The 24,061-nt window shown below is 47.0% G+C and overlaps 2 protein-coding genes across 2 annotated transcripts in view; both read right to left on the bottom strand.

The window, feature by feature from the left end:
* The window catches only part of PFKFB3 (6-phosphofructo-2-kinase/fructose-2,6-biphosphatase 3), a 77,017-nt gene extending 67,346 nt beyond the window's left edge, over positions 1–9,671 (bottom strand). Inside the window, exon 1 of the mRNA XM_036908187.2 lies at positions 9,528–9,671. Coding sequence (XP_036764082.1) covers positions 9,528–9,543 — 16 coding nt within the window. The 5' untranslated portion in view covers positions 9,544–9,671. The remainder of the gene's footprint in view (positions 1–9,527) is intronic.
* Positions 9,672–19,684: 10,013 nt separating this feature from the next.
* The window catches only part of RBM17 (RNA binding motif protein 17), a 50,732-nt gene continuing 46,355 nt past the window's right edge, over positions 19,685–24,061 (bottom strand). Inside the window, exon 12 of the mRNA XM_036908189.2 lies at positions 19,685–20,235. Within this exon, the coding sequence (XP_036764084.1) occupies positions 20,216–20,235 (20 nt within the window). The 3' untranslated portion in view covers positions 19,685–20,215. The remainder of the gene's footprint in view (positions 20,236–24,061) is intronic.

Below are 24,061 nucleotides of genomic sequence, written 5' to 3'. Positions count from 1 at the left end.
GTGGGGAGGATGAAGGGTTATTAATTAAAATTAACTTTGAAAGGCTTTCATGAATACCCACTGAGATAATTAAACACACTGTAAGTAACCCAAATCAAACTTAAAAATCATCATAACGCTTTCAGGGATAAAAATCAAATGTATATTTTGAAAAACAATCATGACAACATGAGAGATTAAAGGGAATCACTAGACTCAGAGAATGTAAGAGTGGAAGAGCTAACCCAGGTAATTGACGTTACAGGTGGGAGAATGAAAGGCCAGAGTGGCGAAGTGACGCACTGGAGGCCACATGACAAGTAGGGACATCACAGGACAAGAAAACAGGTCTCTCCTCCCTGACCTGTTCTGAGGTCTCTGTGCTGCCTCGGGTGCAACTTCTGGATCAGGAGCCACTGTCACCACTGCCCCAAAGCTGGGCCGACGCAAGACAAGATGATCCTCCAGCAGCAATGTAGGGAAATGCAGCCCAGGTCCCAGCCTCAGCCATTCCTCCTGGCCATCCAGCCACCTCGAAAGTCTGTAAAAGCTTTGTTTTTCTGTTTATCCAGAAGTAGAGACAAAAGCCTAGCTTTTCAAAGGCTGCGAAACCAGCCTCTGTGAAGGATGATGAATTATTTTTTTTTGGTTTTTGGAACAGCTTTATTGAGAAAAAATTCACCCATTTGAAGCTACACAATTCAACGTTTTTCTGCTATTTACAGACTTGTGTACACATCAGTTTCTGTCACCCCAATGGACCCTTTGGCTGTCTGCACACACACACAATTCCCACCTCCTTTAGCCTCTAGGCAACCATGAATGTAGTTTCTACATCTACATACAGATTTGCCTTTTCTGGATATTAAATAAAAGTGAAATCATACAGTCTCCTCTGTGTTGTAGCATGTAGCATTCCTTTAACTGCTGAAGGGTATTTCACTGTCTGCATATACCACAGTTTACTTATCCAAAGTTTCTGTCAGCAATACACCTAGGAATGACACAGCTGGTCACAGGGTATGTGGATGTCAGCTTCACAAAATAATCCCAAACTGTTTCCCAGGCCCTTGTATCAATTTGCCTGCTCGCCGCACAGTATCAGGCAATCAGGCAACGCCCCGCATTCCCACCAACACTTGCTACCTAGTGTCAAACTCTTTCATTTCCACCAACCAAACAGGGGCACAATCCCATCTCGCGCTGTGGTCTCCATCTGCATTTTCCTGGTCACTGAACAGGTCAACTTTCCTCATATCCTGACATTATATACTGCCTGATTTATTTTAAGAGGTCTTACCAGCCATTCGGTTATTTTTAACAGAAGCCAGAAAAAAGGAACACAGCCACAGTGAAAAACGGGCTGCCTCCTCGCTCAGTACAGTGTGTCCCTGGGTCGTGTGGGTTATGATGCTGCTGTCATGCGTGTAGGGGTGTGCATTCCAAAATGAAACTTTTAAAGTTTTATACTGTTAAGAAATCCATTTTCTATGAAGCAATAGTGACAACGTGACCTTTTGCTACATTCAAACGACTAAATGAAAAGCTTTTATATAATCAGGATTTGCACAAAATCTAATTTCAGCTCAAAGTGGATCTGATTTTGTTCTCCATTTATGTCTGGTGTAATGATGTATCTCCACATATATTTGATGGAAGTAATATAACAGCAGCAAACATGATTCTTGGTGAAGTGGATACTAAATGACTCATTTTATCATAAAAGGGATGACAACCAAGTTTTAGATTTTTCACACAGAAAACAGACAATGTGCACATTTCCTGTTATTATGAGCCAGAAAATTGATTATTATTATTTTTTTAATTTCTGACACATCTGTTGACAGAACTCCAGAGTTTCAAGTCTGCAGCCCAGGGCTATAAAATTAACTTCGATTTCTTTCCTTTTTGTTATTCAAACATTACTGAAGTTTTAAAACCTCTTTCTCTAAAATGAGGCCATCCAGCTGTCATCAAAATTAACGACACAGGGTTTGGTCGCGGGAGTAGGGTCATCGACTGTCTGGGTTTGCCTGGGACTGAGGTTCCTGGGTGACTTTCCATGCTAACTCAGGGAAATCCCAGGCAAGCCTGGTCAAGAGGTGCCCTGTTTGGAGGCTGACTTGGTCAGCTAATGGCTGGGCTGAGTTTGTTGAGGAAGTTTCCTGGAGTGGGGTTTTCCCTCCCCCATAACTGAGCCCTTCACAGTTTAAGAAAGTTGAGGAATGAACAGAAGTTTAACTGTAATTGGGTACCACTGACAATATAGAAAACATACCAAATGCTTCCCTACTAGCTTGGAAAATATCCATGCTTACTGCCAATATGTAAACCACACCAAAACATTAAGAATCCCTTATTTGTGACAATAATCATCAACCCTGATTCTGAACACCAGTTTCTTCTTAAAAGAAGCGTCTGTCTGGCAACTGACCCGGATCATAATAGATCTTTCTCAAAGGCTACTTTCTGAGTCCCAGTCCTTTTGAACCACGAGCAGAAGCTGAACAGCTCTGGGGGAGTCTGCCATTCTTGTAGTTAGTTACAGAGCTCCAAACACTCACTGTAAGCTCCACCTCTAGTGGGGGTGCAGCTGTTAACAATCAGGGCTCCCAGAATCCCTACCTATTGGCTAGAAGCAGCTACATAGTCATCCATGATCCACTTTCTCCCACCCCACATCCAATCCATCCACAAATCCTGCCATCTCCATCTCTAAACAGATTCAGAATCCAACCATTAATAACCTGCCCTGCCAACATTTCTGCTCACCAACAGACTCTGACCTGGTCCCCCTGATTCACCCTTCTAACCCTACAGCCTAATCTCAGGACAGTCAAATACTGTATGTATGACTTACAACACAGTTAATTCGCCATGCCTCCACTGGACCCTCCAGGGCTTCCCACCTCACTCCAAGAGGCCAAGGCCTCATCATAGACTGTGCAAGTCAGATGTGCAAGATCTGACCCATGTCCACACTCACTCAGCTATAGCCTCACTTACTTCCATGCGGTCTTCCAATACTTAGTCCATGTGGTCACAGGGCCTTTGCACCTACACTTCCCCCTGACAGAACAGTCCCCTCAGATATTGCATGGTCCACTCCTCATTCCCTTCCCTCAGGACTCAAATGCAACCTTTCCTGACCATCCCATATAAAACAGCAGCCTGCCCTCAGCCCCTCTCCCTCTCCCTCCTCCTGCCTGTTTCCTTCTCTCTGCAGCATTTATGGCACATTCTGGATCTGCTCACTTATCTGCTTATGGTCTGCCCGTCCCCATTAGAACCCAAGTCCCACAAGGGCTTTTTTGTCTGTTTTGTTCGCTGCTGCACCTTCAGCACTTCACCCACAGCTGGTCTCCGAGGCACTGGACACACATTTGCTGCATGACTGAGGGGCTTATGGAAGTGACTGAAGAAATGTGGCAGGCTGGGGTAGGTGCCAGCAGGCAGAGGCAGCTGACGATATCCAATTGTGTTTCTTGCCTTCTCTACTAAGTTTTCTCAGCTACTGGGTCTATAACCCTCTTTTTCTTACCAAAATGTTTATTTGGTGACTGTCCCCAGAGAAATGTGGCCCTTACAGATAGCTAGCTGTTTGTGGGGCTTCCAACCGTTTATCCAGACTCACTGCTTCCTCCCATGGTTGCCTGGCTCAGAAAGTCCCCCAAGAGAGGTCAGAACGAAGTTGGACACCAACACTGATTTCCAGCAGTGCCTGCCAGCAGAGGCCCCAAAGCCGGACTACCCACATCATGCCAGAGACCCTAAATCACACTCCAAACCCTAGCTGCAAGGGAGTCTGGGAAATGCAGTCCCAGCTTCTGAGCCTCTGCAGCAAGAGCTGCCAAACTAGAACAGCATTTTCAAGATCTTGGGTTACTCCCCATTAATGGCTTTGAAACTGGTTTATTGGAAGCATACCAGACTTTTTTGATGAAATGTAAGAGGCTAGAATATATCAGAGTGTACTACTGTATATTCTAAGTACTGTTTGATGAAAATTTCTATCCAGGCATCAATCCAGAACTATTAAATCAGAATTTCTGGCACATCACTTTTTAAAAGCTCCCTAGCTAATCCAAACGTGTGGCCAGGAATAAGAGGCACAGGGGTCTAGTTTTGTCCTTAGAGAAATTATGCTTATGTACCCCTTGTTCCCACCAGCACCTGGCTGCCCCAATAGTCATGTGGCCACAGTGCTGGGAACCAGGCTTTCTCTAGAGCCATCTGCATCAAAATGCATCTCTCTCTTTCTCTCTCTCTCTCTCTCTCTCTTTCTCTCTCTTCCCACTTCAAAGCCCACACTTCCTTGGGGGCACCTCTCTAAGCTGTTGTTGCCACCCACTGACTGATGAAACCTTGCTCATCCTGCATCCTGTAAGGGGACTGGCCCAAGTCCCCTACCCCCCTAGATGATGACAACAGCCTTGGAGGACGGCTTCCTTAATCCAACCCATGGCTGGCAGTCAATGTGTCAGGCAGACAGTCAAAATACCAAAGTAATTCAGCCCTAAGAACACAGTTGTTTCCTCAAGAGCATAGGCATGGCTCAGCATCTCACACAGCATGGTGGGAAAGCCAGGGCCAGGGGTCACAACTCTAGAAGACCTGCTTGCTATTCACCTGGCCAAGGCCACGGGGACACAAGAGGCTCTTTCTGGTAAACTGATTGTTAACACACAGGCTGGGGAAAGCATGCTTGCTGAACTGTCGCATCAGATGCCTTCCAGAGTGACATCTGGAGAGGCTGCTCACAGACCAGGTAGGGAGTAAACCAGCCCGCTCCCGGGACGTCCCTGCCTGGCCCATGACCAAGGGCTGCAGATGTCCCTGGGCCCAGGCCTCTGGCTCAGTCCCTGGACACAAGATGCAGCCAGGAGCTGTTCAGGAATGGGGGTGCTGATCCTCCATGAGGCCCTTCTTCCTCTTGTCTCTCCACTGTCCTGACCACTGGGAGGGATTCGTGGAAGTGTCCCTCTGCAGCTCATGAAATGACGAGCAATTGTATGTTGTTTATTTGCATTTAAAATATTTGCATTTTTCAAGTTGCTTAAGATTATAACATAACACTTCTGGTTTGTGCATTAAATTAGCTCTTTCCCCTGACCCCCTGGGCCAGTGTGTGGCACAGTCCCTGGAGGACCTGCTACTGGTGAATACCCACACTCGGAGGGAGAGCAGGGCTCTTGGCCCACAGCTGCCCAAGGGGGTGCACCCCTTGCATGGCTGGTTCACTGGGGCACAAAGGCACAAAGCTGGACACCAACACTGATTTCCTTTTGGCAAAGTTTCAGTCCTGAAGTCAAAGCTGGAGGAGCACAGAGGCCAGGGAATGCAAGGCCATGACTTCCTCATTCGCCTCTCACCTGGAGATGCCGGGAGAGCCCAGTCCAGGGTGCCCAGGGCAGTCTTTGGATAAGGGCATGGAGGGAATTCCTTCTGCCTCCTGCAGCCATCTTAGCTCAGCTTGGAAAGCTTCAATCTCAGATCAGAGTTGGAGGGAATCTTAGTTCACCCCCTTTGGCAGATAGGTAAGCTGAGGCCAAGTGCTCTCAAGTGGCTTACTTGAGATCATTCAGCCAATTACTGACATGGATGGACCCATCCCCACCTGGTATCCAAGCTCCCAGGCCAGGGTATTTACCCCAGTGCCATGGCATTCTCATCCATATGGTCACACAGTCCCCTTCCTTAGGGAGCATGTTGTACTCATGTCAAGGGCAGAGCTCGTTCCTGCCCAGGAAGGCTCCGGGCCCCAAGGGAGAAGAGAACACCCCAGAACATAGCCTGCCAACTGCCAACACCTGGAACAGAAGGCATGCAGGGCACAGGAGCCCACCAAAGGCATCGATGGGCCAGTCCCACCCTGCCGGAGAGCAGCTTTACGGGACCTGCTCTCCACATTCTCACCAGGGATGGGAAAGGAGAGGTACCAGGTCTGGGGTCCAAAAATGTTGATCTAAGTCAGCAAAATCGCAGCTAAATCTCTTTACTTGTTTCTAACATGAAAGGATTTACAGGCTGGTAATGGCAGGTGCTAGAAGACAAATGGAGAGACTCAGCCACCTGAGAGGCCTGCATCTGAGAGGCGGCTGCTGCCACCGCAGGTGGGCCTGCACACGCAGTGGCCCTGGGTGATGCTGTCATAGACACTGATCTCATCACCCAGGCGGGTGTCATGGAGCTGATAGGCCAGCCACCTGTCAGGCCACAGCTGCCCAGTGAGCTGATCAGTCCCCTGCTGGGCACAAAGGTTCCAGGGCATGAAGGAATATGGGGAAAACACGTTACACCATCCCACTGGACTCAACACCTTTGGGATTCCTGCAGGTCAGCCACCTGCAACAGAGACTCAGTCACATATTTGTGATTTTGCCAACTCAGATTAACATGTGGTTTCTGCCTGATACCAGTCATGGCACCCATCCTGTCCTGTCCTACCAGCTTGGGCCATGCTGGGCAGCAGAATACAGAGGTCTCAGTCCCAGCTTAGCACAGTTTGGTGAGGGACGTAGACAAGCTGCAGGCTCCTGTCAGCCTCCCTTATCTTTGCAATGGACACAGTAACACCCACTCCTCAGAGGGTAGAGACTTATAGCACCTGGTGCATGGAAGGCAATGCATTAGTTAGTCTGGTTTCTGGTTATGATTTACTATCAGAACCCCACCCGCTATTCCCTAGTCCCTTCTGAGGTAGGGATGTGTGGGAATACTTGGGACACTGCTGTCTGAAGGAGTTTGTGTAGGTTTCTCGACCCAAGAGACCTTGAGAACTTAGTCCTAAAACCCAGGATCCGATGAGAGCCACACTTCAGTCCAGCTTTAACCACTGCCATGGCCTCCTTCCAATGACCAGCCTGTTTTCCCTGCCCACCTTGTTCTCCCAAGTTTCCACCATGTTTCACTCAGGACATTCCTTTCTCCTTACACAAACCAATCTCAAAACCCAATTTTTCAGACCTATTTCTTCCAGCAGCTCAGCTGAGCATCCAACTGCACTCACCGTCACCCTGGAACCTAAGAAGAGATGCTACTACTTGCATTTCATCCCCACCTGCTGGCCAGCCGGGAAGGTCACTGTCAGCTGCTGTCTGGGCCAATCTCAGCCACCACCGTTCATCCCACTCATGTGCCTGGTTTCTGCCTAACATAATCACAGCACTGTGGACCACGTGGCAGAGGCAGACTAGGAGGTCTAACCACAGGGAGGGAACTGCCAGGTCCATCTTTTTCAAACAGCACCTCCTTCACACCTGGCATATAGCAAGCACTCAGTCTAGTTAATGAACAGATTAATGAATGAATGAACAAATGAATGGCGTGGCCAGCAGTCACTGGGCTCTGCCCTAATTAAGTTCAGTAGGCATCCAGTGTATTCTTCCCATGCCGGAGGCACACACCCAGCACCTAGGATCGGGGCCACTTGTCTGTCTCACCAGATCCCCTCTCCACAGGAGGGAAACCCACCCAGCTCTGGGTCCCAGCAGGCGGCCCTGCATGTACTTCAATAGGCCATCAATGGCCCTCTGGCTGCCAGTGCCATGCGGTTGGAAGGGAGGAGTGTGGGGCTTGCTGTTGATGCCCAGTTGCTCTCTGCAGGGCTACAAGCTGCCTGCATTCTTGGGAAGGCTCAGCTGTGAGGAGGTCACAGGCTCCAGTGACTGTCAAGCCCCTCAACCCTTTCCACCTGGTTCTGTGCTCCCCTTTCCTATACCCTACCCTCACCTTTTCAACTGTTCCTTTATTACACTCTTCTCAACTTGCCCTATATGAGAGGGTGCCATGTTTCTCCTGCCAGACCCTCGCTAAGCTGATGCCAAAATCTTATGTGTCACAATACAGAAACACGGTGTGGGAAGGGCACTAGCAGTCAAGGAGCTTTCCAGAGGTTAGTGAGACAGAAGGCCCCCATCTGGCTTTTCATTTTGGGGAGGGACTAGCAAAGTCTTCAAATTCCCTGTTTTTTTAGTTACTTTTTTGAATAGTGAATAATTTAGATGATTCAACATTCAAAGAAATATAGAAGAGTGTATGCACCAAAGTCTAGGCCATCTGTACAGTTCTAGGGATGGCTGCTGCACCCCATCACAGGCTGATCTTTTCACCTCTGGGCACTCTAAGTGATGTCCCCTCACCCTGTCTCCCTGTGCTGTATTTCCACTCATGCTTACTTCTAAATAGGAGATCACAATTCAATAAAGTGAAGTCTGGTCCTGGGCTCGGGCAAAGCCCTCCAGAGTCCCTGCCCTGAATGGCACCAAAGCTTCCAGGAAACCCAACAACTATGTTCCACACCCTAGGACCTCCAGGAACTGGCATCCACAGAATGGAGGGGCAGTATTTTCCTCTTCATGCAGCAATGTTCCCTTCAGATTAAAACAACAAGATTAACTTGGTTGGCAGTTTGCAAATGTTTGTCCTGTGTAATATAACAATGCTCTCATAAAGTGGAATCTTCATACATAAATTCACTCAGCAGCCCCATTATTTCATCTTGCTGCCTAAGGCCCGAGTGCTGTGACCAGGACACAGGCAGGCATCTCCGCCTTCTAGGAGTTTGCCTCCAGAGACCACAAGGAAACAAGCAGGCAGAGGAATAAATGCCGGTTCTCACTGCAGTGCAACGGGGTGAGGCAAGGGCTCTGAGCCCCGAGTGACAAGGTGGCCTTGTTACATATGCAATGATGGAGACACGGAGGACAGTGACCATGGGACTAACTCGTCAGCTGCTGGCTGAAGTGGGACAGGACTCTTCGTCCCTGCTCTTAGCTGTCACCTTCCTTCTTGCCATCCCCAACAAGACAGGAAGTGTCAACCATCCTCATTCACAACCAGGAGCTAGTAATGGCATCTTAGCAGTCTCTGAGGGACAAAGGCCAGCAGGGCATCACGAGCAACCTGCAACGGAAGCCTTAACCTGACAATCCGAATTATGAGAGAAGAGAAGAAAGGGCAGGAAAAGAGAACCCAGGCAGCGGGCAGTCCCTGGGTACCCAGAAGGGAGCACCCAGGTGGGCCTGGGGAGCCCTGAGTTTTGAGTGGTGTGGGTCACCAGAGCCCAAGCCCCTTCTCCACGCAACTAGAGAAATGGAGGAACCAAGCAGCTCGGAATGGGAAGTAAAACTGGGGCTCCCTCCCTAGCCTAGACCCGAGGTGGCCCTGGGGTCCCAGCCAGCTCTAGAGACTTGGGAGCAGCAGGGCCTCCAGCACCCCGCCCGGAACAGGTCGGCGAGACCCTTCCCGGCGGTTGGGGGTCAGGCCCCGCGCTCCCAGCTCGGGCTGGTCCCCGGCTTCCGGAACTCGCTCCCCGCCCCGCGCTCCCGGCTCGGGCTGGTCCCCGGCGCCCGGAACCCGCTCTCCGCCCCGCGCCCGGGGCGCTGCGGAGCTCTCGGCACGTGGCGGCGGCCGCGAGCGGCGCTTGGGACGCGACGGAGACAAAGCGGCCAGAGGGACAGCTCAGCGCAGGCTCGCCCCCGGCCCAGCCGCCCGCGCTCCGCACCTGCCCGCAGGTCTGGGCCGCTACGCGCCGCCCGGCCGCCTACCTTTCCGAAAAGGCATCGCGGAGCGCCGTTTTCTGCCGGGTCCACCCGGCTCCCTAAGGCCGGGGGACTTCCAAGTGCCGGCGCCGCGGGTCGGCGGCGCCTCAGGGCGCCGGGCGCCGGGCGAGGGAGGGGGAAAGGGACATATTTGGGCAAAAACCGGCGCGTCACGGCGGAGGGCGGACTGCGGAAACCGCTTAACCCCTGCGCTCCCGAGCGGGGGGCGGGCCCTGAGCCCGGGACGGTGGGGAGGGGGGGCGCGCGCGGAATCCTGGGCCTGGGACAGGAGCGGGGTCCCGAGTCCCGGGCGGATTCCGGGAAGGATTTTGAGACCTTCACCGCACTTAATGACTTAATGTCCTCAGGCCCAGCGGATGCACCAATGGCTGGCTGGTTGGAACTGAAACTAAATGAGGGCTGGAGGGAGGAACCCCCATGGACACCCCTGATTGCCTCCCAGCCATCCTCGTTCAAAATCCTCCTACTGCCTGGGCTCCCCCTGTCCCGCTTTAGTTTTCTCCCCAGCACTTATCACCTCTGACAAATTTTGTCTTTCCCTGTCGTTCACTGCTGTGCTCCGGGAACCTAGAACAGTACCTCACACACACACACACACGTTGGTAAATATGTCAGAAATAACCCGAATAGTGGGACTTACGGGACTGTAACCTAGAGAAAGGAGGAAGGACATCGTTCCTCACATTACTGCCCGTTTTATCCCGTAACGGTGGGCACCTGAGAGGGGCTTTATGATGTGGTGGGCTCACATTCTCAAAGGCAAGGTCATCTTTCCATCCGGTTAGCGAGTTCCTGTGCGGAGTGTTGTTGTGTATTACAACTTGAAGAAAAGACGTTAGGAACATTCTCCTGACCTAATATTTAAAGCAGTCATGCAAATAGCAATTTACCCACTTTGTAGTGAAAAATGCCATCCAGGTAAACTGAAATGTCGGAGCCAGTGGTGGTGGTGTTTTTGTTTTTGTTTTTTTTTAAATAATTTCTTAGTCAGAATCCATTTCTTAGCCTGCTGTCTTCTATGAGCAATAGTCCAAACTCATCCCCCACTTTCGGAGGGAGCCGCTGCCTGGAAGAAGGAAGTAATTGTTGGGACAAACAGTATTGTCAGCTGGCTTGGGAACGTGGCCCTGGCTGAGCCTTCTGGCAATACTGTTGCATGGCTAGAGATTGGGATCATGAGGATACAGACTTCAGCTCCTGTGCCATGGCCCTGGGAATGTGGTGTGTGAGAGGAGCAGGATGTAAGGGATGTTGAGAGTCTCAGACTCCATGCTTGGAAAGATCACCTCCTAGCCCTTTTCCTCTGTCCTTTTCCCTGCCATGACCTTCCATGCAGTGGACATGCACTTTACTCCATGAACTGAGGTGCCATTGAAGGCAGATTTGATATAAAGCCAGATAAAGTACACCAAGAGACTGCCCATCTCAGACTTGCCCTGGTTTGAGTCATATAAGGCCAGAGGACATGCATTTTGAGATGGCTGGGCCTTTCTTCCTTCTAGCTGGCATCTTTTCTGCCCTGTGGACTCGGTCAGTGGCTGATCGTGGTATGGTAAGAAATATTGTTTGGTCTTTGTCCCCAGTTCCTGGCACACTGCTCTTTTGGAATCTCTAGAGTGATGAGCTTTTTGCATGCTAATGAGATGAGATGACTGGTGGTTGAGGCCCTGGATTGCTTCAGGATGGTGGCTGGTGGCCAGAAAGACCAAGGCATGATTAAAGGGTTGGAAATTCAGCCCCTCCAACCTACCCCAACCTCTAGTGAGGGGAGATGGGCTGGAGATTAAGCTCAATCACTAATGGCCAATGATTTAACCAATCATAATGGGAACTTGATAGCAATCCCCTGAAAGATGGGGTTCAGAGAGCTTCTGGGTTGGTGACCATATGGTGGTGCTGGGATGCTGGCACACTCAGAGAGCATAGCAACTCTGTGCATACCTACCCATTTACCTTGCCCTATGCTTCCCCTCCATGTGGCTGTGCCTGAGCTGTATCCTCCATAATAAATTGATAATAGCAAGTAAAGAGGTTTTCTGAAATCTATTGGCCATTGTAGCAAATTATCAAACTTGAAGGGGAGGGAGTTGTGGGGACCCTCAACACTAGCCACGTTGGACAGAAGAGTGGGTACTTAGGCACCCAAAACTTTTGACTCGCATCTGAGGTGGGGGCAGTCTTGTGGGACTGAGTCCTTATCCTGTGGGGTCTGCGCTAACTCCAAGTAGACAGCATCAGGGCTGAATTGAATCACAGGACGCTCGGTTGTTCTGAGAGCTGGGGAACTGGTTGGTGGTGGGAAAGCCCGCACATTTGGTATCAGGAGTGTTGTGAATGAAAACTGCTCCAACACATGTAGCCTTATCTCCCCACTTTGAGTCAAATCTCATGTAGCAAAAAGAACACAGAACTCATTGCTGCCTTGTTTTCATTCCATGTTCAGGGAGCACCTCTCTCAGATGGTTGTTTAATAATCCTGGGCATGTTTGTTCTTTGAAAATCAAAATCACCAACAAGGATTAATGCTTTTATTTACAAACTCAGAGTGTTTCTGAGAGGGATCTGCTTGTCCCTCACAGAAAGGAGGAAACAGCCTAGCAAGCTCACATAGGAGGTAAAAGAATGTTGTGGAGGATTGGATTTGCTGAAGGACTAACTCCTTGCAGCCAAAATCAGCTGGGAAATGGACTGTGGGGCAGGACACAGCCCTCTGGTTTTCAGATGTTGAGGGAAAATTTGAGGTCATTTTAGATTGAGAATATAGTCCCAGGCCCTGTCAACAATACAGTATGAATCATCGCATGAAGTAATTCATTATTCATTCACCAAACTTTCAATTGTGTCTGCTGACATTTCTGTTCTGTCTAATGGGCTATTGATTTACCACTGTTCCTCTCCTGAGGAGCTCTTAGCACATCAGGTGTGTTATTAAAGCTAGCCTAATTGTTAGAATCATGAGGAAAGTACAAGGGAGTCACATATGTGAGTGTATGCACACACTCACATTTTGGAAAAAGAGTTGAGGAGTTCACCCCAGGAAGCTGGATTTCTCTTGCCCCACTCAACATCATGTTTGCCGGAGTACAAGTGCTCAGTGAAATGTACCTGCCATTATTATTATTATTATTAACATTATTAGAGCTGGAAGCAGGGAGAGGCTACTTTCAGGTTGTCTGGGTATTGAGTGGGAAGGGTCCCAGAAGAGGAGAGAAGGGATGGGAGCACCTGGGAGGCACAGGGTGGGAGCGAGTATGTGACAATGAAAGGATTAACGATCCACAGTATCAGAGAAAACTACAAACATTAAGAGTAGTTATACGGACACGTCTAACTCACCAGTCTTGGTTTCTAAATACCATTCTCCAATTAAAGGAACCAGGAGACATTGGAAGGTTAATGCAGGGAAGCACAGAAGAGCCTGGAGCATCTTGTGGTGCCAAAAAATAACCATGTTGCTGAGGTGCTAACAATGACAGAACCATGTTCGAAAGACACAGGGGCCAACCTGAAAAGACTCGTGTAACAGTTTGTGCAAGAAGATAAATCATGTAGTAACTGACCCATAGGATAAAGCAAGAATCTGTGAATCCATGTGACATAATAAATAGACAAATGAATGAATAAATAGGGGAGGAAGGAAAGCTCTCCTCACAAATTCTAGAATTTATAGAAATTATTAGAATTATAGCTAATAAATATAGAAAGACTCATGGAATTAGAAGTCACTGTTTGGTACATACCATAGTACTAATTGTTTCACAGAAGGATCAATGGATGCTAAAATTAATGAGCAAAAATATGATGAGAAACAGGATATTAACAAGCTCAAAGTATCTCCCACAGGTAATTATTAATTACAAAGGGGAAAACTGTTAACCTTACAGTGGAGAAACCTGGCAGTCACCCAAACCAAGTGATCCAAGTTGCCACCACCAGTAATGGCCCAAATCAACGTCATGTGCCTCCAGATGCACATGCACTGAGCAGCACACATCAAAATGTAGTATTCTTGCCCAAAAATGTGTAATCTGAACTTTGAAAGAAAAGGTGAGACATCTAAAATAACAGACATTCTACAAAGTACTTCTACAAAAACATCAGCATCAGAAAAGACAAAGAATGAGTAAGTGTGCCTCATTAGGGACTAGAGACATGACAGCTAAATGGGTTTTATCCTGAATGACAAAAAGGCCATCAGTAGGACTGTTGATGAAATATGATTAGTATTGTGCCAATATTAATCTCCAGATTTCGATCATTATGCTGTGGCTCTGTAACATTTGGGGACCTGGAAAGAAGGGTATACAAGAATTCTTTATACTTTTTGCAAAATTTTTGTAAGTCTGATTAATTCAAAGTGAAAAGTTTAAAAAAATTAATCAGTAATTACAGATGCTGGGGCACTAACTAAATGAGAAAACTCCCAAATTGATTTGGCTGTGTAATCAGCTACTAATTACCATTAATCATGGGAACTGCCTGATTTCCAAAAGGCACAATAAGGAACATTACCACAAATTAGTGACTTAAATACCACCCATTTATAAGCTCCCATTTCTATAGGTCAGAAGTCATGCCTCCAAATGGGGTTCTCTGCTCAGTATCTCGGGAGACTGGAATCAAGGTGTCAGCCAGACTGAGTTCCATCAGAAGACCCATTGGAAGAAAACCACTTCCAATCTTATTTCTCATTGGCAGAATTCAGTTTCTGTGGTTGAAGCAATAAGGTTCCTTTCCTGCTTAGTGACAGCAGGCTTCTCTCAGCTACTAGAGGACTCCTGGATTCTTGCCACGTGACCCCTCCACCTTCAGGTCAGCCAAGTCAGGCTGACTCCTTCTCACACGTTGAACTCTGACCTCTTCTGGGATGAAGCGGAAAAATCTCTCTGACTGAAAGGACTGGCCCACCCTGATAATCTATTTTAAGGTCAACTGATTTGGGATCTTTATTACATCGGGAATTTCCTTCATGGCAGTACCTTGTCTTGCCAATGGGTTTCAGCCGCAGGCAAGTTTGCTATGGATTCAATGTGACCAAAGAAATTGACAGCAAAACGTTCTTTGGGGTGAAAGGGTTTATTATCTGGCTTGTTCTCCAGGCGGTAGGTCGAGCACTAGCATCTCTGCCTCCGCCCAGAACACTGGGCCGCCCCGAGCTCCCTATATACTGTAATAGTAGCTTATTGCCTAAAGGTGTGGAAGCGGTAGCCTAGCAATAGATCAGTTACATCATCAGGTGGTTTAAGTTTAGTGAGGATCCTGGCCATAGGAACCCCAATTTCCCCACACTCCACCCCTCCAGGATTCTCACCTTACAATCTACATGCTCTCAATCTTCCGCTATGGTCCCTGTGCAAGAAAGCTGGAGCACTGTCACCAGATTCCACAATAGCAACAGAGGATAACAACAACTTAGAGATAATCAAAATTAAGATACAGCAAGATTTTGATACAGGTAACAAAAATTATAATAATCCTCAAGCCACAAGAGGTTCCTAATAACAAAAAATTATAATAATCCTCAAGCCAGAGGAACTTCTCAATCCTCAAAGACTTTAGGGGTGATAAGACACATGTTTTAATGACACTAACACAGGCAAATCTTGTCCAGGTAGGATGCATGCAAGAGAGTGGTCCTGTGATAGGACTATAGCAGGAAGGGGGTCCCATCCAGGTCTAGTATACCATACTTTTACTCCTTTCCCCGTGGGGGTTACTGAAGGGTCTATATATAGTGCTACTGGAGGTGCATGCACTGGCCATAATGATAATACAAAACTGCCCAGTAAGATGCTCTTACCTTCTGGCTGTTCAGGATATACTACTGTGACCTTTGGTGGCCACTCTGTTGTTATTCCAGGAATACACAGGAGGCCAGCTACCAGGCCTTGTCCCCAAGGTGCCAGGAGAGCCAGCCATCGTTGGTCCATGTGTCATAAGGTCCAAGGCCACGTTCACTCAATGGAGTCTCCGGGGTTCAGTGCAGTTGGTGCTGGCAGCAAGATGTTATTCTGGTGGCTGAACCTCGGCTTCAGTGATTCTTCCTTGGTTTGTACTTGCAGTTGTATAGGGGAAGCAACCATATGTGTTAACATGTCTACAGGGCTCAGGGCTCCCTTTTGGGGTCTCTCATTCAAATGCCATAGCACGGTCCATAAGCAGACTGACCATCTCCACAGACTATTGATATCTGACTTTAGTCCAGATTTTAAGAAGCCATTGTGCTTCTCTATCATGCCTGCTGTGGTAGGATGTGGTAGGCACATGAAACTTCCATTTGATTCCCAGCTGTTGTACCCATTCTTGCAGTGTATGACAAGTAAAATGGGTGTGCCCTGATCACTCTCAATTACCTGTGGTTGGCCATAGGCAGCAAAGAGGCACTCCAGGCCTCTTTTGGTCATCTGCTGGTCTGCACAACGGGTAGGAAAAGCAACCAGAAGTCCAGTAGCTGTGTCCACACAAGACATAGCATACCGATATACTTCTGACACAGGTAGAGGCCCAATATAGTCTATCTGTCACCTGACGAGGGGTATAGGCCCCTTAGCTATTGTCCCATGTTGCTGTGGAACTCTGTGTAAGTCCCTTTTGGAGCACATGACACACTCCTGCCGGGCTCTACTAACTTCTTCAAAGGTCAAAGGCAAGCCCCACCAAGGGGCTACAGCCCACATTGTCTTTTGCCTCACATGCAACAAACACTGATGTAACCATTGGGCTCCATCAGAGGCAGGCTTTCCTTCCTACCAACATATCTGGGCCAATTTATCTGCCTCATCATTTCCTGGGGATGCCAGTGGCAAATGACCTGTCACATGGTATACTGTAATTATTTTAGTCTGACCACAGGCCCATAAGTCTTGCCACAATTCTTGCCACCAGAGGGGTCAGTGACCAACCAGCCAGTTGGCATGGTACCAGGCTGGTAGCCACAGGGTCAAGCCCCGATAGACAACCCAGCTGTCAGTGTGGACAACTATAGGGGAGGGCTCCTGGCTGATCACAAGTCACACGGCCTGCAACTCTGCCCATTGGCTGCTCTTCCCCTCACCATCTTCCATCCATATTGCCTCAGTCTTAGGATGGAAAGCTAGGGCCCTCCATTTTGGGGGCTGCCCATGGCTGGGGCCTTCTGTGTACCATGCATCTTCGGGTATAGGCGCTCTTCCCTCCCGATAGGGACTGTCTGCTACTAATGGTTCAAAAGCAAGTTCTTCCTGCTTTTCACTAGTATATGTCACCGGCCCCAATAAGTGTTGGAGTTCTTCACTCAAGAGGCTACAAGAGAGGGTAACCTGTAGGTAAGCACCCCACTTGGCTAGGGTGGATGTTTGTGCCACACCACTCCTTGGCTTTTGGGTCCAGTCTCGTACTCACCCCAAGATGGGATAGGTGGTTATTACCTTTATCAGGGCCATTACAGTGATGGGTTCTGTAGACAGCAAGGGGTGATACATGGCAGCCAGTTGTTTTTCTATCAAAGTGTATCATACCTCTGCCCCTTTAGTCTTAATGGCTGGAACTGCTGCTCTCTGGTTTCAGCTGTTGCCATAGCTCTAGTAAGATCCTATTTGACTTCCCATCTAATTTCCTTCCATCTGCTCCTGCCCGTATTAAATCAACCCACATCTGGGTCCTTGTAACCTTCATGGGGCCCTGTAAATTATTCTTGTGAGTAACAGGTCTTATTTCTTTCCGGGTTCTCATTGCTTCAGCCTCTCCTAAGTCTGCTACTGTACGTGTCACCTCGCTTATGGGCGGCCTGAAGTGAGGGGAAAGAATGGCCACTAGAGACCCAAAGAGGGATGTAGGAGCCGTTTGAAGTACAATATTTCTCATCCCAGTAGTGAAAGTCTCTTCATCTGGGCCACAATTCTCTGGACTACAGATGGCATTTGTCTTGCCTAGCTCTCGCAACACCTGTTGGAGCTCAGTATTTGTCTGCCATTCTAACAGGAGAGGATGGTAGATCACCCGGATTGGGCCACACAGCATGAAGTCCAGCCGTAAGCCAACTGAGGAGGGAGTGACTCTCTGGGGTCTGATGTGCATTTTGTAATTGCTGCCTCAAAGCAGCTGCACTGTCAGGAAAGACAGCTTTCCCATCTCTGATCCCGACAGAACAATTCCATCCACCTCTAAGTCCCACAGATGCAGGAGCCCAGCTGATATTGACTCCGAGGAATTCTGCCTAAACCGGGAGCCCAAATCCACCAGCTCAGACTGAGTATAGGGGCAGACCATAGAGTGCCCCACAATGTGGGGACAGGGCTGCTCCTCTCCTTGGGGAACTTTCAGCGGCTGGGTCTTTATTTTCTGTACAACCACTGGGCCTGCTTTCAATACAGAGGCGCTAGTGCTTCTGGCACCACCCCTTCATCCTTCTCCAACTCCTCCATTTCTGGGGCTGATGGCACCTTTCTCTCCCTTCCCCGAGTGCCTCCTCTGCTACAACCTTTACCTTTTCTACAGTGCCTCACAGCAATGTTACCTCAGTCTTCAGCAGCTCTCTTATCTTCACCTCAATGCTTCACAGGTGACGTTCTCGTGCCACCTCCACTTGTGCTTCCCTCAGGAGTTCATCTGTTTCCTTGATGGCCTCTTCTTCCTTCAGAAAACCTGGCAGCACTGCCATCTCGTTCTGTAAGGAATTGTTTACCTCTCCAATGGCTGCTGGCATTCTTGCGCTGCCTCCTCTCACTTCAGTGCCATTTCCTTCTTCAGGAAATCCACAGAAGTTTGTAGTTCATGTTCTCATGCTGCCTTCTCTCGCATCAATGCCATTTACTTGTTCAGGGAATCCAAAGAAGTTTGCAGCTCACGGTCTCATGCCACCTCGTGCATCAATACTATTTCTCTCCTCAGGGAATCCACAGAAGTTTGCAGCTTGCATTCTTGTGCCGCCATTTCTTGGGTCTCCTTTGTAGACCTTTTTAATACTGTGAGAAGCAGCCAACCCACAGTCCCCGCTGCCTCAAGGGCACTCTCTCTCTCAAAAGACCTACTTACTACACCAAGGGCCACCCCTACAGCCTCAGGTGTCACCTCCACTTGCCTTCAGTCCTGGAGTGGGGCCCAATCCTCTGGGAGGCAAGCCACCTCAGACCACATAGCCAGTGAGGGACAAACCACTGTCTCCCCATTCACGGGCAGCCCGCTGAGGCACCCCTCCCATAAGGGCAGCCTGTCTTTTTCCTTGGTCAACAATGAACCCTGCTGAGTTTAGCCACTTGTTTTGCCAATGGGTTTCAGACCCGGGCAAGTTCGCTATGGATTCAATGTGACCAAAGAAATGGACAGCAAAACGTTCTTTGGGGTGAAAGGGTTTATTACCCGGCTTGTTCTCCCAACGGTAGGTTGAGCACTAATATCTCTGCCTCTGCCCAGAGCACTGAGTCGAGCTCTATATATAGTGCAAGAATAGCTTATTGCCTAAAGGTGTGGAAGCGGTAGCCTAGCAACAGGCCAGTTACATCATCAGGTGGTTTAAGTTCAGTGAGGATCCTGGCCATAGGAGCCCCAACTTCCCCACACACCTAAACTAGTGTTTGAGTAATTACCTGTGGAAGGTATGTGTACACTAGGGCCAGATAAGAATCCTGCCTACCACAGAGATTAATATCTTAAGCCAAATAAATGGATATGGATGGGCAACAGGTTTGTGGATGGGGCAATGGGCTACCTGCAATGAAGATGTAGGCTCCCCACTGCCCTCCATGTCAGTCTGGCCTGGCTCAGCTAAGGGATGATTCTCAGAGTGAGCCTCCTTCCTCACCTGCCAATCCTGTTTAAATGCTACTCCTGTGCACAGGCCTGACTGTGTTGGAAGGTAAGTCACCATCATCTCTCCTTCTCTCCTAAAAGCTGGAGTTTCAGAAATCAGGATTTAGTTTCTAGGGTTAGATTCTTTCACATCCTTGGTGAACACCCAGATGGAAGGAGAGAACCATTGTGTTTATTGTCTAACTGTCCTTGCCACCTCCTAAACCCCAAGCAGCTACAGCATGGCAGTTGGGCATGTGTGCTCTGAGGCTGACCACCTCTCTGCCAGTCCGGACACTTACCCCTTTCTTCAGAAGGGAAGAGTAGCCGAGTGAGGCTCTAAAGTCAGTGGCATGCCTTGGCAAGCTGACTCAGGCCTTTGAAACCCGCTGAGCCAGAGGCTGTGGCTGCATTGAGGACAGAGCCATTGAAAATATCAAAGCCTCCCTCAATGACTCCAAGTGTAACCAGTTTGCTCTGATGATGCACTCCATGTCGATACACAATCAGGCTGGGTTTTTACATTACAGTATTTTTTTCAAAGGATTCTGACAAATTTTTGATTCAAGAAGAGGCAAACATTCACCCCATTTCACTGATGACAAGGCTGGCTTCAACTAGGGGATGTGGCTTGTCCTGGCTGCTCAGCCAGACCAGGAAAGAGCAGAGACCCAAATCTAGGCCTCTTGACCAGTGCCACCCTTCCCACTGCACCTCACCCTTTCTCCAGAGAGTTGTGTTCCCTCCTCCTGTCATGTCCACAAAGGGTCACCTCAGCTGGGAATCGAGGGCCACTCCATCTTAGTGTAGTCAGCCTTGTGATTGAAGAAGAGCCAGGCTGTCTCCTGATTTCCCAGAAGTCAAGCTAATCTCTGATGAAGTGCTGACTTTCCACCTCCAGTATGGTCCTAGAATATGATGCTGCCTTCTGCAGAGGAAAATGAAGTCATCATGATTTCAAACTGGTCACATAGTCATTTCTAGAGAAAAAGGGTAATTCTTCATTATGGGGTTTCATTTCACCTGTAATGAGGACACTTTAGAGGCAAACTAAACAGTGGAAGAGCCAGGTCATGGGAGACATGTGACCAAGTTCAGTTGCAGCTTGTTCTGTTTGCTGGGACCATTTCTTCCTTCCCCTACCTCTGTTTCATAACAGAAAAAGGCAAAAGAATCCCCCCTCTATAAAAAGCAGAGAATATTAGTTATAGGCTGAATGTGAGGAGCAAATGACTGCTTAAAAGAAATGGTACATCAAGTTCCCAATGTGAGATGAACATACAGTTGACACTTGAACTATGTGGGTCTATTTATACACAGATTTTTTTCAGTAACTATATTGGAACAGTTTTTTTGAGATTTACAACAGTTTGAAAAACATTCTTTTCTCAAGCTTTCTTTAAGAATACAGCATTTAATACAAATACAAAATATGTGAATTGTTTGTTATTGGTAAGGCTTCCAGTCAAAAGTAGACTATTTATAGTTAAGTTTTTAGGGAATCAGAAGTTATATGTAGATTTTCAATGGTGCGGAGGTGGGCACCCTTAACGTCCATGTTGTTGAAAGATTAACTGTATATTTTTACTGTAATTGAGAGTGGCTTTTATATATACTCAGATTGGAATTATTTCTATTTTTAATTAATATTTATTCAAATTCAAATTTTAGGCTTTCCTTACTTTTAAATTTAACTTAAAATTATTATTCTACATTATTATAACTATTGTATACAACACATTTAGTGGAATTTAACAGTCACTGTTAAGGGAAACTTTGAGAACTGCTTCCATTTAGAAATTTAAACAGCCTTAACAATTTAAAACTGCATTTACGAAATGAATGTGGTTTGTCCTGGCTGCTCAGCCAGACAAGGAAAGAGCACTTTAGAATACTTCAGTTTGCTCACAAGCTTCCCAAGTTCTTAACCAACTAAATATAGGAAATCTTTGGTTCCCTTAAACATTCCCACATTGCTTACAATCTTACTAAAACTCTATGGCATCTTCTAGCTTAAATCACAAGTCTTCATCAGGTACATATTTTAAACTGGAATCACAAGGTCACTGTGTTACCAACTATGAATGCTGCTGTTTTTCCCAGGATTGTGTCTCAGAAGCAACAAAGCCAGCAGAGTACAGAGCAACCAGCAACGCTTTTAATGAATGAAAAGAGAAGGCTCCTGCTAGTGGAGCTCCAAGGGAAGATGCTGTGAGGGCTGTGGGGCCTGGGGTTTTTATTGCCTCCTCAGAGAAGGAAGTCTGCTCTCCCCCAACCAAATAGAGAACTGAACTGATGACATCACAACCCACTCCTGAATGGCTGAAAGTACAATGCTTCATTTGCACATGGCATAACCGTTTAGAGCTGGACTCTATCTAGGTGTACTTTTGAATTGTTAAGTTGGATTGGAGTTCTTTTTTTTTATTTTTTATTTTATTTTGGTATCATTAATCTACAATTACATGAGGAACATTATGTTTACTAGACTCCCCCCTTCACCAAGTCCCCCCCACATACCCCATTAGTCACTATCCATCAGTATAGTAAGATGCTGTAAAATCACTACTTGTCTTCTCTCTGTTGCACAGCCCTCCCCGTGCCCCCCCCCCACATTACACATGCTAATCGTAATGCCCCCTTTCTTCTTCCCTGCCTTCTTGCTCCCTTTCCACCCATCTTTCCCAGTCCCTTTCCCTTTGGTAACTGTTAGTCCATTCTTGGGTTCTGTGATTCTGCTGCTGTTTTGTTCCTTCAGTTTTTCCTTTGTTCTTATATTCCACATGAGTGAAATCATTTGGTACTTGTCTTTCTCCACCTGGCTTATTTCACTGAGCATAATACCCTCTAGCTCCATCCATGTTGTTGCAAATGGTAGGATTTGTTTTCTTCTTATGGCTGAATAATATTCCATTGTGTATGTGTACCACATCTTCTTTATCCATTCATCTACTGATGGACACTTAGGTTGCTTCCATTACTTGGCTGTTGTAAATAGTGCTGTGATAAACATAGGGGGTGCATCTGTCTTTTTCAAATAGGGCTGCTGCATTCTTATGGTAAATTCCTAGAAGTGGAATTCCTGGGTCAAATGGTATTTCTATTTTGAGCTTTTTGAGGAACCTCCATACTGCTTTCCACAATGGTTGAACTAATTTACATTCCCACCAGCAGTGTAGGAGGGTTCTGCTTTCTCCACAACCTTGCCAACATTTGTTTTTTGTCTTTTGGATGGTGGCCATCCTTACTGGTGTGAGGTGATATCTCATTGTGGTTTTAATTTGCATTTCTCTGATAACTAGCGATGTGGAGCATCTTTTCATGTGTCTGTTTGCCACCTGAATTTCTTCTTTGGAGAACTGTCTGTTCAGCTCCTCTGCCCATTTTTTAATTGGATTGTTCGCTTTTTGTTTGTTGAGGTGTGTGAGCTCTTTATGTTTTGGATGTCAACCCTTTATCAGATCTGTCATTTATGAATATATTCTCCCATACTGTAGGATGCCTTTTTGTTCTATTGATGGTGTCCTTTACTGTACAGAAGCTTTTCAGCTTGATATAGTCCCACTTGTTCATTTTTGCTTTTTGTTTCCCTTGCCTGGGTAGATATGTTCATGAAGAAGTCACTCATGTTTATGTCCAAGAGATTTTTGCCTATGTTTTTTTCTAAGAGTTTTATGGTTTCTTGGCTTACATTCAGGTCTTTGATTCATTTCGAGTTTACTTTTGTGTATGGGGTTTGACAGTGATCCAGTTTCATTCTCTTACATGTAGCTGTCCAGTTTTGCCAACACCAGCTGTTGAAGAGGCTGTCATTTCCCCATTGCATGTCCATGGCTCCTTTATAGTATATTAATTGACCATATATGTTTGGGTTAATGTCTGGAGACTATTCTGTTCCACTGGTCTGTGGGTCTGTTCTTGTGCCAGTACCAAATTGTCTTGATTACTGTGGCTTTGTAGTAGAGCTTGAAGTTAGGGAGCAAGATCCATTCCACTTTATTCTTCCTTCTCAGGTTTGCTTTGGCTATTTGGGGTCTTTGGTGGTTCCATATGAATTTTAGAACTATTTGTTCCAGTTCATTGAAGAATGCTGTTGGTAATTTGATAGGGATTGCATTAAATCTGTAGATTGCTTTGGGCAGGATGGCCATTTTGACAATATTAATTCTTCCTAGCCAAGATGGAGCTCCTTTTTTTTTAAACTTATAAGGGCCTTGAAAATTACAGAGGCCCTGAACTCTTATCTGCCTGCCTCCCTCTATCACCTGCCTCAATTGGATACTCAAATTTGCCACATTCTCTTAAAATTACAAGTTCTTAAAATACCAAATGATATAGATCACCTAAACTTAACCCTAAAATATCAAAAGGATGCGTTTAATTTGCTTCACATTCATCTGCTTAAACAGAAGCCTTCCCAGGATGAAAAGTAACATACTCGATAATGACACAATTACATCACTACCAGCAAGTTGGGGTCCTGTCCCAAGGCACTGAGGTTATTTATATACCAGAAAGCCGTTAATTGGGATAGCAAAAACTACACAACACAGTAATGGTTTTCCACACCTTCTGAATTGTGGATAATATTATTCTTGCAATAAAATGTTTGAAACTAAAAAGGAAGCTCAATTACAGATCTTCTACTGGGGAGTGTCTAGATGGGGTTCGAGAGGAACTTCTGAGCTATTACAAAGGCCCCCACTGCTTACTTAAAGTGGGCTTCAAAAATTCACCAGGGAATTCATTTCTAA

This window comes from Manis pentadactyla, chromosome 3, assembly GCF_030020395.1.
Source record: "Manis pentadactyla isolate mManPen7 chromosome 3, mManPen7.hap1, whole genome shotgun sequence".
Lineage (NCBI taxonomy): Eukaryota > Metazoa > Chordata > Mammalia > Pholidota > Manidae > Manis > Manis pentadactyla.
Note: the sequence above shows the minus strand (reverse complement) of the source record. Positions and strands in the feature narration are given on the sequence as shown.